Here is a 20,826-nt window from a genome sequence, read left to right on the forward strand (position 1 = left end):
CATGCACTAAATTGTACTCACATTATAAAGATTGAGATAAGACTAACCAACAGAAAGAAAATCAGTGTCATGTGATTGATGCTCTTAAACTCGTACCAAACTCATTCAATCTCATACTACGTACTCAATGGGTTTTGCATAATGTTCTCTTTTTTTTAATCATCGTAAATCTTTTTTTCAAACTAAGTTTATTTTTTGTTATTTTCCTTTTTTATACACATATAAACATTAAGGACCCTAAAGCCCACATTGCTAGCCTGATAAAGAAAAGCGAGTAGTGTGAATGCTACTGAAAGTAAAAAAAAAAAATCAATTTCAAATATAGCTGAAGAAATTTATTTAAGTGTGTGTTTTTTTGGGGTTTTTTTTTTGGGGGGGGGGGGGGGGGGTCAAATCTGCAAATAAAATTAACACAAAGTTTCCTTAACAATTTTACATATTTCATTAACTTCAGCACTTAAAAAATACAGGAATAAAATTTCTTTCGCATAGTACATTTCTGACATATCAAGTTTATAGACAATTTGTTGAATAAAATTAAACAGATACTATCTCTTAAATAACTATCAAGTCAAATATCTACAGTAGTTGATTTATTTCTATAAAACAAACTACATTCCTTTTCATAACTGCATTTGGTGTTACTCTTTCCAGTATAATGCTTAATATAAAGAAACAAATTTAAAATCAAGTAAAAAAAAAAATGGGCATTAGGCAATTGGCAAAATTGGCTTGATAATGATAGAATCTATAAATGTAGTGATTATAGAGTAAAAAAATATAGTACCTAAACGTTACTATACAGAAGAACTCCTAAAAGCATAAAACTAGAGATCTCACATATAACCATCATAGCAATCTTGAACTGTGTAACACATGTTCTACTTTTTTTTCAATTAAAATCAAAGTTAAATAAAGTTTCAAACTTCTCATCAATATCTGATTGATTTTTTTTTTGGCTGTAACTTTTAAAAAAAATTTTGTTTTTGTTTTCGTTTTGTTTTGTTGTTTTTTTTTTTTTAATAAAAATTCTCAGCTGACGAAGCAAACAATTTTGGAATATATGTAAAACAAACTAAGCTTGCATTGTAGAAAGATAGCAACAACTACATGTATCAATAAATAAACAGAAAACTTTATATTTAAATCTGACAATGTCAGGAATAAACTTACCCAATAACTACAATTATAAAATCTAGGATGTTCCATCCGTTACGGAGGTAGGCACCTGAATGTAGCACGAATCCGTACGCTATAATTTTCATGATTGCTTCTAAGGTGAATATAACTAAAAAAAAATATTCCACTCTTTCCTGAAAATACAAATTTGAAGACATATAATTATGATGTTTAAAACAATGTCAAAATCAATCACATCTGAAGATACTATTTAAGGACATACACAACGTAGTTTGAATTTTATTGTCTTTTTCCCTGGAGTTGAAGAGTTCCAATACTTAAAGGAACTGTGTACTACACGAAATAATCTCTGATCAAGGTAGGTCAATCTATGATCAAAACATCATATTTACATTTCCAATGTCTTTGTCCGAGATAAAATTACAAACTGTAAAAATACTTTATTTCTACATAAATCTACTGGTTCATCGAGAGGCGTGGTTAAAAAAAATCACGTGCGGGGCGGGACAAATAGAGACAGAAGCGGGACTATTAGCACGGGAATTTGCAGAATCAGGAGCATGTAAATATAAGGAATAACTGTCAGATTTTTTGGATTCATGACGATGATCAATCGATTGGCTTGCGTGATAATTTTATGCATAAACGCCTTCGGCGTTTATGCAAATTATCACGCAAGCCACTCGATTGATCACATCATGAATCCAAAAAATTAGACAGTTATTCCTTAAATATACCTTTTTTGAGACATTAGTTATCTTTACTTAGATTTTGGTATGTGAGAATAGAAATGAAATTAAATAGAATGCCTGCTCTTAAATTTCCAACAGTGCAAGAATGAGGAACCAGTAACTTCCATTTAAAGCCACATTTCTTAAGTACAAAAATATGGGCCTAGAGTAAATATAGCAAATATGCCTTTAATACTACTATTTTATTTCAAAGTTCCAATAACCATAATGATAAAGGAGATAACCCTCCCTGGAATTAATGACTTTTACTCCTTTATTAAAGGACATAGGACATTTCTGTCAAATTTTGCATTGCAAGGTATGCTGAAATTCTGTGCATTTTAATTTTGAATTAGATTTCAGGAAAATCATAAGTGTCAAAGCAAAATTTTACTTAAATGACTAGGGGGATGTTGAACCTTAAGAAAAGTTCCAATGAGGTGATAACCATGGGAGTATACATTAATTTGCATAAGTGGTGAAGCTGCTTAAATATCATTCTCATAAACATACACAATAGACACTTATTAAGCATATTTACATATTTACTTCATTGGTTAATAAAATCCCTGCATCTGGATCAGATCTGGACGAGGCCTGGATTGATACATGGATACAATCATGTAGCCATACATACTTTAAAGAAACTATAATTTAACCTTCATCACCTTCCCCAACTCTAACCTCTATATCTCTTCCTTATCAATATATAATCCATACCTTCTAACATCATGAAAACTGAATCAGGACACAAATACATATGATGAGGTTATGAAAGTATAACCCCCGATTTTAAGTACTGCTATGATTATTAAAGACAAGGCATACATTGGCAAATGTAAATAAGTGCACTGCAATTTACATTGAAAAGACTGACTTCTTAATAAAACAATTTTTTTAATAAAGGAAAACAAATTTGATGCTTTTTTTTTCGGTACCCGATAAAATTTATATCGAATGCTCTGGAGTAACTGAATTTCAAGTTACAATTAATTATATAAACCAAATTTCCAGCAAAATAGGTAATGCAGATGTATAATTGTATCTATTTTCAAATATGATTTTATTAATTTACATAGAATGACATTCATTTATATTCTGCACTGCATGATCATGTAAATGACATATGGGTATTATACTTTTTTGCAAAGGAATTAAGGAAAAAAATTAGTTTCCATGAATTGCCGAAGTAAATTTCAGGACTTAATATAACAATTCTAATATCAATCCCAGATCATTTATCATATTAATGGTTAAAAAAACTGCCGAGATTAAAAATAAATCTTTCATCTTTCTTTATAAGCTAAAATTTGGTAACATTTTTAAATAAATTTATATATAGGAAAATCTTGCATTAAATAATGCTGGTAGATACATTTGTCAATGTTACACAATTCATTTAGTCTGTTTCACTGTCATCTATCTTCTCCTAAGAAAAGTGCTTAACAGATTTAATAACCCATCAAACCCTCAAACCTCAACATATATTTCAATGCCAAAAAATAATAATAACCTCTCATTATCATGTCCTATCAGGATTTAATCAAGAAAACTGCAAAATGAATGAAAGAAAATGGTGGCAGTTTTTTAGGACAATTTAGATCAGTTGTGTGTTGACTTCCTAACTTGTCCCTGCATTAGGCCAGCAATCGATAGTCTCTGATGCCATCAATATATCTATTCCAGAGGTGATCTGACACAAAGGTTCCTGATTCAAAACATAATGCACAGTAATCCTAAATGGAGGCAACAATCAATAGCTCCAACAACAAGGCAATTTTACAGTCTACGCGTCATCATTAAGGGCTCTCAACTACATAGGGTATGTCTGAAAATTATCAGGTGTCATTCGAGAATAGCAGATTGAATTATAAAAAATGCAGGCATTTAATGTATTAACAGTCAACATTATTCCAAGATGAAAATTACTATGGAAATAAGGGGTGGACAACTTCCAAAAAATGATTTGAGTATTATCACCAATGTCTTCCATATGGGCCAGATTCTCAAGTTCACATGGGACAGACTAAAAGCTAGTAACATATTAATCTTAATCTCCTCTTTTTTATGTAATTGTGAAGAGAAGCATCATCATACTAGGTTATGCAATTTCATTTTACAAAGAAGTGTGTTTTACAACAGCCATCTGTAGAATTCAGAGGGGGAAACTGGTATGGGTGGTGGTGAATTGTGCTGACTAGGCACTGATTGCAGCTATTCCTTAGATTAATTAGAGGAAATACTTGAAAAGGGTCCAAGTAACACATCCAAAGAAATTGTACATTGGCTGAGAATAATGAACTAGCCCTCAGTAGCTGTGACATATCTAATGCAGACAACTATTTTAGATCTGGTATCCATTTTAAGTTATATATCTGTGTGGGTTTGGGGTATTTTAGAATTTATATTGACAAAATTAGACTCTTCCAAGCCTCCAGTTTAATGTTAGTTTGTTATTCACCTTTTAACCAGAGTCTGGTGCTTACCTTTTAACCAGAGTTTGTTGTTATGCATTTACCAGAGTTTATGTGTTACCTTTTTACCATAGTTTTGGTGTTTATCTTTTAAACAAAATGTTGGTGCTTATTTTAACAGTTTTTGGTGCTTAAATGTTTACCAGAGTTTGGTGCTAATTTTATCATTGAATTTGATGCTCAACTGCCACTTCTAACAAGTGACTAACTTCCAGTTAGTAAGGTTAGGGTGTTGTAACTTTGACCACCTAATTAGGTAGGGTAGGTTGTTGTAACTTTGACCACCTAATTAGGTAGGTTAGGGTGTTGTAACTTTGACCACCTAATTAGGTAGGGTAGGGTGTTGTAACTTTGACCACCTAATAACCTAGGGTAGTGTGTTGTAACTTTGACCACCTAATAAGGTAGGGTACGGTGTTGTAACTTTGACCACCTAATTAGGTAGGGTAGGGTGTTGTAACTTTGACCACCTAATTAGGTAGGGTAGGGTGTTGTAACTTTGACCACCTAATTAGGTAGGGTAGGGTGTTGTAACTTTGCCAACTTAATTTGGTAGGGTAGAATGTTGTAACTTTGACCACCTAATTAGGTAGGGTACAGTGTTGTAGCTTTGACCACCTAATAAGGTAGGGTAGGGTGTTGTAACTTTGACCACCTAATAAGGTAGGGTAGGTTGTTGTAACTTTGACCACCTAATTAGGGTAGAGTGTTGTAACTTTCACCACTTGAGTGAAGTCATGTCACTGTTTTTATACTACAGCTTCTGCTGGAACTTTTACCCTTAGTGATATTCCTTGATGAACTTTCTTTGTTGCATACCATTTACCAAAATTTAGTTCCTACATTTCCACCATAGTTTTTGCCTATACTTTTTAGTAAAGATCAGGGCCTTTGTTTTCACCACAGATTGGTGCCTACCTTTTCACCTTTAAAAATGACTTCACTTACCAGTGCTGCATTAACCTCATTGGAATCCTGGTTTGGGTAAGGATGGAACACTGCTAGCGCTACACAGTTAGCAAAAATGGTCAGGAGAATAAGATACTCAAACGCTGTGAGAAATCAGTTAAGGCAAACAAATGTAGAGAATAATTATTAATATTAATGTCTCCATTTTCACATAATTAAGAACATAACATGTACATCCCTCTTTCCCTTTTCCATTTTTATATCCCTCCCTCTTTCCCCTTCTGCAAAAGAAAGAGCAGGCTCATAGAAAGGTGAATTCTACTACAAATAAAATCACAAAAGAATAACAAAGTAAGTTTAAAGTTTAAGATTATTTCCAAATACAGACTGCATGCCTTTTATATAATATTGCTGATAGACATTGATCATAATTGATATTAGACACTGCAGATAATACTAAACGGTACACATTTGAACAAGAATTCTTAAATGGGACTGTATAGCTACTTGGTTTGTTCTAATCATCATGGAAGAGAAATACTGGACTTGACACACTTTTCCCCCCTATTTTAATCTTTTCTTAACTTGTACCATATTTTCATTAAAATCAAACCAAAACTGTATGAATGTTAGCATTTTGAAAAGATTAGTTTACAGATTCCATTATAGTACTCAAGGCAACTTCTTTCATTGAAATTTTAAACTAATAAATGGATTTATGAGTCTTGGTATAATTTACCTGTGTATCAAGTTTTATTGAAAACAGACAAAACTATAGGAGAAGTACTGTTTGAAAAAATTAACACCTTATTCTATTTTTAGCATCCATGACATTGATATTAAAAAATCTTAATTGTGTCTTGATGTAATCTACTTGTGTACCAAGTTTTATTCAAAACATCCAAAAGCAACAGGAGGAGAAACACTCTGAAAATTGTTATAAGATGGACAGACAGACAGGCCATGGACACTTTACCATCCCACAAGCTGCTTTTAGTCTCTTACCAGTAGAGCTAAAATTCATGAATACATCAATTGTAATTTAAAAACACTTTCCTTGTCTTTTCATGTGATCTCACCCTTCTTTATGTATCAAGTACACACTTAGTTATGGTCTGGACAAAAACTTCACACTTCTACACCCTGTGTCCTTGCTGACCTCAACTTCTAATCATGACACACCCTCAAGCCATAATGTATCTTTTATGTCATTGTATGATATATACTTCCATAGAGAGGAACAGAAATGCCATTCTTTTGAACCCCCTGACCTTAACCTTTGAAAAATAACCTTGGTATAGGGTTACGGTACAACCTTCAATAATAAGCAACCTTCTATCCCCACATGATAAAATTTTACAATCCTTAAGCATTACAAAACTAGAGCAAAGATGTGGTGATTCTAGATTTCAACAACTTTTTCCAATTTTCTGTTTACTTAAAGGGACAAGTATGGTAATACCATATTATACTATCTCTATGTTTGCAATTTAGAAAAAAAAAAAAATGGAATAAAAGACAATGTTTACAGCATGTGGGAAGAAACTTTGAAATATGACAAGAACCATACAGTAGTGTATAATTATACAGACACTGACCCTTTACATAAATGTATGTCAAGGTGTGAATTACTAAGATACCTTTTACCTGATACAAAATAAAGTCTAACATACACTTATATCTTGTAATTTTATGGCTATCTCTAACAAAGGCTATTTATGGGTTCATAAAACCTTAGAAACAGAATTTATTATCTACAAAAATTCACCAACCATAAAGGGATCTGGGTCATCAACCTCCCTTTACAATTTACAAAATGCATAAAACTGTTAGACCAGGATCACTTCAAATGTTTTTTTTTTTCTGATATCAAATCACAGATCTTATGTTAATATAGGCTACATGTGTATCTGCTGTGGTAAATTGTGGGAACCTAGAATATATATGTTTCATTTGTCCTCTTAGTGTGCTCTGCTATTTGCAATATTAATAAAATTACATATACTGAATAGATAAAATGTTGTGCAACATCAATAAATGTCTGACAAAGCACCTCCTGCAGTACAGAAGTTTGAGTTCTTGGTTTGCTTGGCAGTGGGCCCAGTAGCCACCGATACTGAGAATGTAAAATCTGTGATGTGTGGGAGGAAGTTTTCAAACATCCTCAAACAAAGTGATATAAGTGTAGCATCTCAGAATTCTACACGATAATAGACTAGTGCACTCATAGAACTCAAAAATTTCTGCAACTCCAGGGCATTTGGTAGTGGTGTCGTATTGACTCCTAGATATAAGAGTACAGTAAGGATGGTTTAAAAAAACAATGTATCATACCAACTGTTCTTCCTGGAATTGAAATGGAGATAGAATAAAAATCTATGGGGAAAAATTCCACAGATCCATGATTATTTCCTTTTCAAATACTGTGCATTGTGAACTTACCAACAAGGGGGCATGTATGATGTAAATGATAAAAACTACAATGCACATCAAGCAAAACTTTCCATGCAATTATGGTAGTGTCAGATAAAAACACTGCACATCAAGAAAACTTTGTATGTAATTATAGCAGTGTCAGACATGCATCACCATTAGGTTCCTAAAGCATTCTGATGGGAGCCATATTCTAGCACTCGTTTTTAAGATACACTGCATCTGAACACAATTTTTTTCTTTCCTGGCCAATACTTGCTCACAATATTTATAATAATTGTCAAAATGACAAAAAATCTGATTCCATGGAGAAATGAGGCAATTATTTCAGACCCATATGCTCTACCAGAACTGACACACTTCACTAAATCATTCATCTCCTTAGTAATCCTCAGTCCTACATAAGCTGACTACTAACTTAGGACCATTGTAGCTAGGCTAAATTGCCAGAGATTTTGTAATATAGGCCCTTACAAGACCACTTCATGTGCTTCCTATCCATAGTCCAATGAATTTTAAATAAAGAAATATAGTAAAAATACCAGTAAAAGATATCCTCTACACAAGAAAGTGCTTACCAAAGATTACTTTTTACAACAGTTGATTATCTTGAACATCAATTCCTCAAATACCATTGATCAGAAATTAAGTCCAAACAACTTTGTATTTTAACCTCAATATTTCAAAACCCCATATATCTTGAAGTTTTTTCCCCAGCCCCTTCGAGTTTGAGATATAAGGGTTTTACTGTATATCTAAGACAATGAACATTATTTGATTTCCATAATTATAGACTTTAACTTAAACATTCAGTAAATATGTCCAACAAGGCTGTTGTAATTGTATCATCTATGCAAGTTTTGTCAAAATGAGGATCTGAAAATCTTAATAGGAAGAACTAATGCTACAAAAAACCTCAATGACTTCAGATTTTCCACTCATCCAGATTGCATAGATTCATAAGCATTCTGAGATGCATCATCCATGAAAATTAAAGTAGAGTATATATACATTGTAACAGGAAAGGGACCCGCTCAAGAAACCTTAACCTGGGCTGAATTGAAGTTCAATATGACACTGAAGAATGGAATAATATACTGTTGAACTTTGATATAATGAATATTGATATCTTGATTACCATATGTCTTAGTGAGTTAATCCCAACTACTTTTTCATTATGTATTCCAACCGCACTATCATGAATCCTTAGATATCTCAATTTTTTCTTGGCCCCATCAAGTCTAAGATAATGAAGTTTTATTCAGTCTATTAATTTCCTTGTGCACTGTTGAAGACTGTAAAATGATTTTTTTTCACCACTCATAAATTGTTAATCAGAGCTTAAAAGAATTAACGACATCATTTATTTCCTGAATGGAGATACCAATAGTAAAAAAAAGATCCAGAAAGATGAAAATTATCCTTGTATATGTATTCCATTTTGTGTATGTATTCCAACACAACTCTCTAAAAGACTAGTGGACCATGTTTGAATCCACAAACCATATCAATGTTTGCATATTTTATTGACTAAAATTTTGGTTATTTGTCTCTTTGTATATTATATTCACACTGAAAACTTAGTTTACTTTGCAATATATTAAATTGGGAAAGGGGGATGCAATTTTCATGGATTGCTTAGTCTAATTTGGTGGGTGAACACATAATCAATGTTTCAGTGTAAATTCATGGATAAAAGTATCTATGAAAATCAAACTTTCATGAAATACATTGTATAATGACTCCACAGAACTTGAATCTCTCTATATAGTCTTGCCGTGTGGTCTTTGAATTATAATACCTCACTGCTATAATCTTCTTGTGTGAAGCTTTGGCTTTTATTGTTGTTCCATTGCATTAGAGTGAAAAAATTTAATTTCTTCTCAGTATATGACATGAGTTGTCTGAAAGGTGATGAAGAATTGACCATTTTTAGTATCTGTTATGATGTCAGTGGTGCATCACCGACAGCTGTAGAATATAGATACAAGTGTAAAATGAGAGAACAACAATTACAAGACATGTTCAATATAAACATGTTCTGATTAATAGCCCAACATTTACATGAGGTGTTTCTAAATGAAAATCATATGTTACAAGATGTTCAATGAAATCTCAACATCCAAAATAAGCATTCAGTGAAGGTAAGAGGTTCAGTGAAACCCTTACATGAGGTGTTCACTGCAGACAGCCCAGTATTTATAAGAGATGTTCATTGATAACCCAATATCTATTTCAGGTATTAAATGAAAGCCCAATTTACAACTGGTTTTCAATGAAAGCTCAGCATTTCAAAAGCCATTTTCAATAAAATCTGAGCAAATGCCAGGGTACCACTGAATGAGCAGAACCAGTCACACTACATTGTAAAAGCCCACAATGACAAGAATGAAGGAAATGTGCAACATGGACTGTATATGATCCATTACAGTTAACACAAATTCCCCCTTTTCCATTTGACAAAACTGGAATCCAGACATGATTTGTATAAGATTTAGATGTAGACTCTAGACCAGACATCCCCAAAAAATGTATATCAAAAAATAATGATCAAAATCTATTCAGTCTGCTAAAGGTATTTTAGTTCTAACTAGATCTTTATCTTCTTTTGTGTACATTACGTAATACATTTACAACACAAACCAAGTCAATACCAGACAGGCATATGATGAGAGATCAAATACAAAGCAATGTCACCTACAACACCTTTCTAAATTTATCAAATGCAACAGCTCTCTCAGGTCTAGGATGCTCAAAGAAAATCTCCATCTCTTAGTTAATAAAGTCTCTCTTCTTCATAAAATTGATTATTTAACCCTTATAAGCATTACAATCTTTGAAGTCAAGATAAAGCAAGGCTCCTGACAAAGGCTTTCAGATACACACATGTTTATGTATGAGGTACAATATGGGGGTTAATTGGATACAGATGCTGCCCAATGATTATTGTGTAAACAGTTACTTAAGGGGTCAGAGAGTCACTGGACAATTAAGCTGGATCTCCACGGCCCCTTATCACATCATACAATGTATTTATCACATAATGGACATCTTCCAATGCCTACTACTATGGGTACCAGGTGTATACCAAATGTATCAGGGGAGCAGGGATGACCTAGGACTATATATACACAGAAAAGTACTATAACAGTTCTAGCCTTCCATTAATTAGGGAACAAAATGTTGCTTAAAATTATGTTTTGAAAGACTGTCTCAGTACATGTATTTTCTTTTTCTATTACAATGAGTTTGTGCAAGTTGTAATATAAGCCTCATCTTGACAATATACATGGCAGAACCATTGTGTTGTCAGTGGCAATGTGCAGCATCCTCAACTATTAAGCAAGGTCAATTTCTTATTCCAGACAATCTGAATTTCAGCCAACACTGTTCTGCAGACATAAATAACTCTATTTTGTGACTTAATTTGGTCTGGATTATACCTGTATTTGAATGTATTTTACATGCAAGAAAATATTTTTGCTTGCCCCATATACGTTACACATAAATATGATTCGGAAGAATTAAACAATGAAAATTAAAAGGAAGTGTCAGAGCTAAGTGCCCCTGCTTTCCCTCCCTTCATTTTTCATATTGATAAGCCATCATTTTTCTCCACATAATCTATTTGATTTACATAATTCCCTAACTGTTGAAGCCTTAGAAATAATAACACTAGACTATATCCCATTCAATACAGAGCAGAGCCAGACATAATGGGATTAAGTCAATGTTGGTGTGTTTTCAGTAAATCATTTCAGTAACACAATTCCTATTTTGTGTGGACTACATGTCCAGACACTCCCGTTTGTGATGGATGGGACCAGGGATTCAGATTGCTCAATGACTTGCAGGCATCACTTATCCTAAGCTACTCTCAACCAATCCCCAAAAAAATCAAGTTAAGAGCATTGCTACAGATGAACCTTCAAATGATACATAAATCTATAAATATGCAGTGCTGAACATACTGAAGAAATGGTAAAATAAAAAGGAGATCATCTAACTGATGTCTGCATTCACACACACACACACACACACACAAACCTAATCCTTGCTTCATCTTTACGTTTAAATTTCTTGATTCAAGCAGTGTCAGTACGTCATGCGTAGATAACTTCGCCATGTTTACATTACCTAGATAACGTCACAAACTAGTTCCATTATGATAGACATTATCAAATTTTTATTCTGTATCAATTGTTTAGGAAACAGACAAAAACAATGTTTTCAAACAAATCCAACAGTTTCTATGACTGCATGGATCCTTTCCAACGAAAGATTATGGAATCAGAGAGAAAAACTTGTTTCTTCAACAAGATGTGATTTTCCACAGAAAGACAAAAATCAATATTTATTAATGCACATTTTTGATAAAATATGATGCGCAAAAAGGCTATGGCTAAAATAGTTGTAGAATGAAAAAGCATGTCTACTGGGTCTCCACAACTGTTTGATGGGGTATGGATTTTTAGCAATACACGACGATCTTTGTGACCAGCAGGTTCTACCCGCTAAAATGTATTGATGGCATCATTGATTTTCTCTCGTTGCTATCAGGTGTTTTATTTTCACATGGCCGCCAATTGATTTCCAACCATTTCTATGCTAGCATCCAATCTCGTCCTTCAACTTAAAATCAACTCATCACACATATACACTACTTTATAATTGAATTCTGTAAGAATTGTTTCAATCAATACCATCAATATTTTTTGTTATATAAGCCAGAATTCTTTTTTTTTTCAAATTAGAATTCTATTACTTAATTTTCTTTGGAAATTAAAATTGTAAAAAAAATTGTAAAATCCAACAAATATTGTGTTTTCTTAAGGGCAAAAAAAAATCTGCTGGTTAATAATACATGACAGAATGATAGCTGCACAAAGGCCATAAATCATGGCTTAAATTATAACTTTTCCTTTCTTTGAGTCAGTATCTATATTGGGAATATATATTTTCTTGAATTTCCTTCGTGATCTCCATTTCAATCAAGAGAGTTTTCCAATCAATTTTTTTAATATGCACTACTGTAACAGCTTTGTCATGTTAAATTTGATCTATAATCATGACAAGTATATAATCAACATACATGTAACATATGACCAAAAAACATTGGACAATCCCATCTTTAGTATTAAATTTTAAGTAGTTTCAGATCCACTTATATAACTGTTGCCATGAAGTGAAAAAAAATTAAGAATAATTGAACCAGAGGATTTGAACCATTCACCAGAGGAAGGATTTGAACCATTCACCAGTATCGGCCTATCCTGACTCTGTACTTTTAACCGAAAGACTTAAATTGAAAGATGCTTAGCTGAAGAGATGATCAAGTTTTATATACTGTAAACCAACTTTTATTCGCGTGCAAGAAATATTCGCAAGTTTCGTGACCTAATTTAACTCGCGAATATTAATTGCTGCAAACCATATATTTTGCTTTGTATTTGTAGAGAATGTTTCCTCAGTCGCGAAAATTAATTGTCGTGGATTGATTTCAAACTGACGAATCAGGAATAAAAGTTGTCGTGAAAAATAGTTGGTTTACAGTAGATGCAGACACATAGGTTCCAATTGAAGATTAAGTTTATTCATCAAACTGTATCAAATTGTCCATTACACAATCATACACCTAGACTCATGTTTCTTGGTTATAGGTGCAATTCTAGTTGCTGTGTAAATCGACATGTTTTTTCAGACAACTTGAAATTTGTCTGTGGAACCATACAGTGCTTGATGAATCCAAAATATGACAAACTTGTGTTGAACCTATACATAAGCTGTACCTAAAGACCACGAGTATATCAATGTTTAAACAGAAAATAAGACAGAAAATAAATAATTTTATGTTATAAACGTGATAAATATATATATTAGCCTAAAATATGTTGGAAACATCCCAACCACACCCCCCCCCCCCAAAACCTATTAAAAATCCTGTACATATTTAGCATGAATGTGATCCCTGACTTTCTAGAGTATCATGGGATAGATTTGTTCTAAGTTGGTAACCATCAGAATTGAAACAGCTAGTTCATGTAATATCGAGTTCAATACAAACGTTCAATTCAACGTTCAATTCAACGTTCAATTCAATGTCTCGATTTTCGATTTGGTATGCTTTGTTTTTTTTTCAGGTTTGGTTAAATACATTGGGTTCGACCTAATCACATTATTTTCACAATGAAATGATGGCATTGTAAAACAACATCCTGACATTCAAACAATGAACTTAGTCTTTTTAAAACCCTACACTCTTTTTGAAACATTTGGTCACTTGCTTACATATATCACAACTATAACTAAGAAGTTTTGGTGGTGTTAATAGCACATCATTTTAATAATTTAGGTATACGTAATATGCAGGTATGGCCCACCTCAGCAAGTCTACCATACAATGCTTACCCACACGTTAATCAATAGCAATATTTCATTTGATTTTCATTTTTATTGGATGATCACCTATGTTTATTATCTTAAATGATGTGCCTGTGAATAAGTCTTTACATACTTCGACCTATTGTATGTATGGATAAAGAAATCATTGAAATTACTAATATATTGACTAGATTAGTCTTAAAATCTGCAATGTCATATTCATTAGAACCATTATACATATAAAATCATAAGTAGTTTTCTATTTTAGATAATAAGTCTATTACTTAAATTGTGTAATTTTAAAGATCATATCTTTTCTTCAACCATATATACTGTACAATGTACAGTATTGTATTGAAAATATCAAGTTGTGGTGCAAGTATTGCAATACATATTGTATTATAAAGGGGGTGTATAATTTCTCCACCCCCTCCCCATTTCCACTTTTTTTTTATTGTAAAATATGTTTGTATGACTATTATTAGATGGACCTCAAGATCAATATGTGCATGTTTCCTCTGACTGTTGTTGAGAGTTCACATATGTATTTTAAGTACCTGTCGAGTGAGTTAATGCATCACCTAAGATATATAAAAGCAAAGTATCAATAGTCTCGACTTTTTGGCCTTGGCCTTGGTTTAAGAGACAAAATCAATAGATGTCTTCTTCTAATCATTCTTTATCTGCGTAAAAAAAATGCACAGACTGTAGGTTAAAAGATATTCAAGTTATTGCATCACAATGGTCATATAAATAAGCTTGAACTTTGAACCTTGACCTCAGATAAAATGATTTAAAAACCTATAGATCTGTGTCTCCTTCTACCAGCAACTACCCTTGATCTAAATGGTAATGTCTGTAGGTTAAGAAATATCAAAATTATGAATCCCCACAAAAGTGTTATGATCATAGTACATACTGGAGCACTCGGCGTGTGTGACCGGTCGGCAGGGGATGCTCACTCCTCCATGGCACCTGATCCCACCTCTGATGTTTTGGAGGTCCGTGTTTGCTCTGCTCCTATTTTGTATTGTTTAATGGACTTTTGAGCTTGAATACTGTTCGTTATCTCCATATATTTCATATTTGTTTAGACCTTTGACTAAGTGACCCTAAAACTAGAGATGTCTCAAATACTCTATTTATATGATCTATGCAATGAATATGAAAACAGTAGTTCGAAAGGTTCTCCAGTAAAAGGTAGTAATTATGAGTGTTGATGGATAGACTGATGAACTGTAGGATCTTGATGCCACACAAATAAACCAATGTAGATATATTGTATATATAGTAAAACTTGGTCACAGCAAAGTTCTGCAGGCTTGCTTTATGTAAAATTTCATTTGGATGCTGCTTGCACCCCCCCCCCCCCCCCCCCCCCCGCCAGCATTTGAAAAAATGTATTAAAAAGTAGGGGAAACGTCACATTCCCCCTCCCCCCTAGGATTTTTATTTTTTGAGTTTGGGCAGTTTGCGTGATTTCTTTTTTTCTTTTTCATGTTTTTTGCTTTTTTCAACATTTTTTGTTGGGAGTTTGCTCCCCACCTTGAAAACAGTTGCTTCGGGCCTGTATTGCCAACATTAAAGAATCTGTCCTGACCTCTCGCAGGTCACAGAGTTTGTCAGATTGTCCTTCTCACTGTTTAATTAAAACAAATTCTACAAACAAACTATATGGTATTAAATAAACACTTTGTTTGGACTAACTTTGCTGGTAATAGTTTTCGTGACAATGAACTTTCTCCTGGAGCAGATCAAAAAAGTGGCTATATTGTGGTTTCTCAGATTAAAATAAATATTAAGCAAAGTTAACAGTCTGTATTTTTGCCATCAGACAGACAAGAACATGGACAAAACCAAGAAGGTCCAGTGGGACTACACCAGCTGCCATAATGATATTAACTGACAGACTGCCAATGGTTACTGGTTAACAAAATGTCTCTGGTTTACTCATTGATTTGCTGCTGCTGTTTTGTGTACAGGACCACAAAGCCATTGTATCAAATGTTGAATATTGCATAATTTTCTGCAGAATGGGACATATTATCACTACTTAGCTTAAGTGCTTTGCAACATTATATTCTGAGGCATGGTATCAATATATACATTAGAGCTATCAGCAAAATTCTACAAAAGGCATTCAAATTTGACACATTTACAATACGTCTAAACCTGATGCCTTGAGACATGCACACCCAGTACAAATCAATCTGCCTTGATGACTAGATGCCGTATTTCTTACCTTCACAAGAGTTACAGGTTCAAGTTTACAGGCAGAAAAATCTTATACTAAACCTGAGCCATTCATCCCAGCAACTGAGCAAGTGATATGCAGAGACCATACAAACCATGGTATAATCCAAAAAGAAATCAATTTGGAATAAATTCCCAAGAAATTAACAATTGCAAAAGGATATCTCCATTCCACAATCCTGATACACAATTTTCGTATAGGGTTTTTCAACGTTAAACAAAACAAGGCCCTAGGTGGCCTCACATTTTGGTTTTGTTGTTTTCTTGGTGGTGCTCGTTTTCGAGTCATTGTGCTGGTGTTTCCGACGTTGGCAGTTGCAGCCCCGAGCGCGGCAGCCCACGCTGAGCTAAGCGGTTTGCTGTTGGTAGAATCGGTCCTGATAGTAATCCCCCCTCCTGGCTGAGGCTTGGAGTAAATGTGTGGCCCCTGGTGAGTGTTTCCACTGGGAGAACTGAAATTCTCATTGTTTCTTCCTACAAATACAAAGATATGTAAAATCAGCTACTGTCACACATTGCAAAATCATACTTCACACATTTTAACAAATTCTTAAAATGACACCAGATAAATTAAGAGAAAAAGAGGACAAGCTTATTGTGTACTATACTTCAGGGTTCAACACTAACTTTAAAACCATAGTAGCCAGCAGGGCTAGCAATTTTTAACTCTTACTAGCTCTGTTCATGAATTAGTTGTCCAGCAGCAAAAGGCAGCTGGCAGAGTTGTGTAGCGATGATGGGGGTAGGTATGGGAGGGGGTTTCCACCTCCTGCTGGTTGGGGTATGGGCCTCCCCCAGAATTTGATACCAAATCCTGCATTTTGACGGTATTTTAGGGCAAAATTATGTCACTTTATAAATATATAAAGTAAAGACATTTTTCCTTATTGAAAGATTCCACATTTTATTCAGTAAACCACACTTTTCAAGGTTAATTATTGTTTACGTCAGTGCATTGCTTGTACTCTCCTTTTATACATGGGAGTTTCAAACACTTAGGTGATAAAGACTATTGAAAGGTTGGACCAAAACAGTGTTGGCAATAAGAAAGTTGACAGTCCAAATTAACTGACAACTATGATTCAAACATTATTCCTCAAACCTTTGGAATTTGTGCTTTTTTCATTAATCTGTACAATTGCTATAACTGAGTGTGGTACTGAAAAATTCAGTAGCCCCACAAGACAAGCTTGATGACTTGTTCAGTATACCCATGCATGCTCAGTTTCCAGTTATCCAGGGTTAGCTGGCTACTATTCGTGGCAATCCCTGTAACTTGATGTTTTATTAAAAGACATAGAATTTATATTATAAATTGGAACTCTGAATTATACTGATACTGTAATATTGTGTGACATTCAAACTTCTCAAGAGATTTTTATACATGCATGTTCATAATAGGACAGATCAAAGCTGGATGTAGTAGATATTGATAACAAAATGTGTTTATAGGAAAGATCGACATTCAATCCCTTTCTTGCCAAGGGTTACAATTTAGATGGAACAGTTCCCTCATACAATGTTAATATTACTTAAAAATCTATCATTATTTTTAAATGGATCTTATATGCAAAAACTTCTAAATCAATGAATTTTCACTCCATGAAAATTAGAAGGTGAAAAAGTAACCCAAACACAATCAATTTTGATTTTATCCAGGCAAAAGAATAGAGAGCAAGGGATATTCCTAATTTAACACATTAATTTCTCTTTGCAAGAACACAACAACCTTTGGTATATTAAACTTTCACAGGCAATGAAAGTATTGATTATCAGCAGCCCAGGAGTTCTGACATTGAGAGCTGACAGTAAATGTAGCGTCATTTTACCAGTCAGCTCTGGTCATCTAAACCAAAGTTCTAGTCAAACTATCAGTACCAACCTCACAGTCACCATAAGGAACCAGTCAGTGTTTATATCTCCATTGATCGGTCACTGCCCAGGGGCTAGCTTTTTTGGATCTCCACACAGTAATACCTGTTAGTTAAGTGCAGGTGACGGATTAAAGCTTAACAATGGCCGACAATGCCTCCTATATAACAGGCCCAATATCTATACCAGATACATCAATATACGGAAGCCCTTACAGCTGAATTTCACTCAGCACCCATGTATAGACTTATAGTGTAAATAAATTGAAAAAATATGTTAAAATCAATACTGCTTTGGAATGTCTTCACATAGACAGTAGCAGCATGAGATATTTAGGCTGTCTGACTGCTGAACACAATGACTGATAGGTGCTTTCCAGCAGCAAGTACAGACTGACTTTTGTTGGCAGGCAGTACCTCAGGGAATCCACTATTGATCACACTCTAAACAATGGTGACCTATTAAATTTCTTTGCAAGCCAGTTGATTGAATATTGGGCTACAAAGTAACTTTATAATCTAGTAGATATTGAGTGATTACTTAACATGTGCTGTTTATTGATCAAGGAAAATAATGAAGGGAGACAATGCAAGGTTTTCAAAGGGAAAATACATCCTAAGGACCATGACAGAAAAAAAAAATGTTTACAGTGATGTAATTTATTAAATTTTTATGAATTATTTCATCTTAAAGAGACTTCTTACACATGTACTTGCAAATATTTAGTGAAACTATTTAAGTCTCCATATAAGGATTGTCTATATAAGCAAAATATATCATCATATATTACTAAGTACATTTAAAAATTATATCACTTGCTTTTCTGTAATCATCAGCATAATATTAATTACAATGCATCAAATGCATGGTAAAGCCAAACGTTCAGCATTGATTACATGTACATATTATAATCATCTACAGTAAAACATTGACCTTTATATTGTGGTAGCTAAAAATTAAAAAATTGACAAATCTCTTACTGACTTTTGATCTTCATAATCAACAAGTTACTATGAAGCTTTTAGGGGTGAAACAATATGCCTCCTTCACAATATCGTATAATTTTGTCACAGTATGATTATTTTTGATTATGATACAATGCATTTTGATAGAAGGAAACAAATTCAAAGTTGTTTTATATTTCATTTCACTAAAACCAGTAACTTTATCTACTTGCAAATTGACAAGATGTCTGCATGTTAATGATTATTCTACAAACTATTATTCTTCAAAAATCACATTTTTAAAATTTAATCATGCTGTGTAGCGTATTTTTATGATTGTCAAGAGTGACTGAATAAAGATCCCGAACAAACTGAAAATGGAAATTTTGTACCGAGTATCAAACAGACAAAAAATATTACAGCAAATCGATACCACAGTGAACTGTTTTACTCCTAATAGCTGTAAAGCAAATATGATCCTCAAGGGTCACTAACTGTACATTTTGAATTGAATTACAGATTTGACTATGAAAATTTCATTCTGAAATCAAATTTTAAACCATTTCTGTCGTATATTGGATGCAAATAGACTTACTCTCTTGATATAATGGCTATAGTTACGACATTAACATAAATGACCTCTGAAGTCTGATCTTTTGACAAGAATTGGGTTTATTCATTGGTCTCTTTATTTAGATCTACTTAGCAAGTGCAACTGATGAGTAAAATAATTTTTTTTATGTGTCACATAATCCATGTCAAAAACTTATTATTGACCTTGACCTTGATGACTAACATATGACCCAAAATGAAAAAAAAATTCTTTTGACTTCTGTGCAGCAAGGTAAAATTGAAAGATCAAATGATCTTTTTATATGACTATAACATCCAAAGACTAGCTTGTACAAACAATAATGTTACTGAGAATGTTGTTCTACAAAGGAATTACTGCCCAATAAAATCTGAGGACTGCTTTATAGAATTATACCTATTTTTATGCCACATTAGGGTAACTGGACTTCTGCAGCAATATACTGATAAATTAATTATGGATCAATATATCTGCAGTTCAAATAGTAATTTTTCTGGCATCTACTCCATCAATTATGCAGTAAAGTAAGAGTGTTCTCATAAAGATCTCCACTAATTCATTCACTGGGGCAATGAGTTTACTGGAGGCTGGAAAAATAGTTCCCTCACAAGGTATCTGCAGTCTCAGATTCTTGGAACACAATGATATCCATCTTTCACAATGTAGCAGTTTGCTGTACATTTAACTTTCAGTTGTATTATATAAAGTTTGTATCATTAATTTCCTATATTTCTCTTCTATGACTCCCTGACAGCTGGAGCCAGTGATAATTTTTTTTGGGGGGTACAATTAATTTCCTACCATATAGTGATAGTTTTCTACCCAAATTGTCATGCTTCCTATACATAAGAAACTTTTCAAATCTTACGCGAGATGTCAGAGAGAGATATCAATTTCCATCTTGAAGTGTAATCGAGAGCTGCAACAAAACATGCTAGACTTGTGTTGAAACAGTTTATAATGCAGATCAACTTAAAAACATGTTTTGCTATCTAACCACGCAAAAAATTAAAATCAACATTTTAAAGTGTATACATGTATAATCATTTAATGTGCATCTATAATTTATGGGGGGGGGGGGGTGTCTCATGTTAAAA

At 33.4% G+C, this 20,826-nt stretch overlaps 1 protein-coding gene across 1 annotated transcript in view; it reads right to left on the reverse strand.

Moving 5' to 3' along the window:
• Positions 1-20,826, reverse strand: part of LOC133195782 (muscle calcium channel subunit alpha-1-like) — a 66,069-nt gene that overhangs the window by 37,764 nt on the left and 7,479 nt on the right. The window contains exons 2-4 of the mRNA XM_061331720.1: positions 16,485-16,795; positions 5,294-5,398; positions 1,174-1,313 (exon numbers count right to left, since the gene is read on the reverse strand). Of these exons, the coding sequence (XP_061187704.1) occupies positions 1,174-1,313; positions 5,294-5,398; positions 16,485-16,795 (556 nt within the window). The remainder of the gene's footprint in view (positions 1-1,173; positions 1,314-5,293; positions 5,399-16,484; positions 16,796-20,826) is intronic.

Source organism: Saccostrea echinata, unplaced genomic scaffold (assembly GCF_033153115.1).
Source record: "Saccostrea echinata isolate AGI-Se365-2 ecotype Australia unplaced genomic scaffold, CSIRO_AGI_Sech_v1 ptg000029l, whole genome shotgun sequence".
Lineage (NCBI taxonomy): Eukaryota > Metazoa > Mollusca > Bivalvia > Ostreida > Ostreidae > Saccostrea > Saccostrea echinata.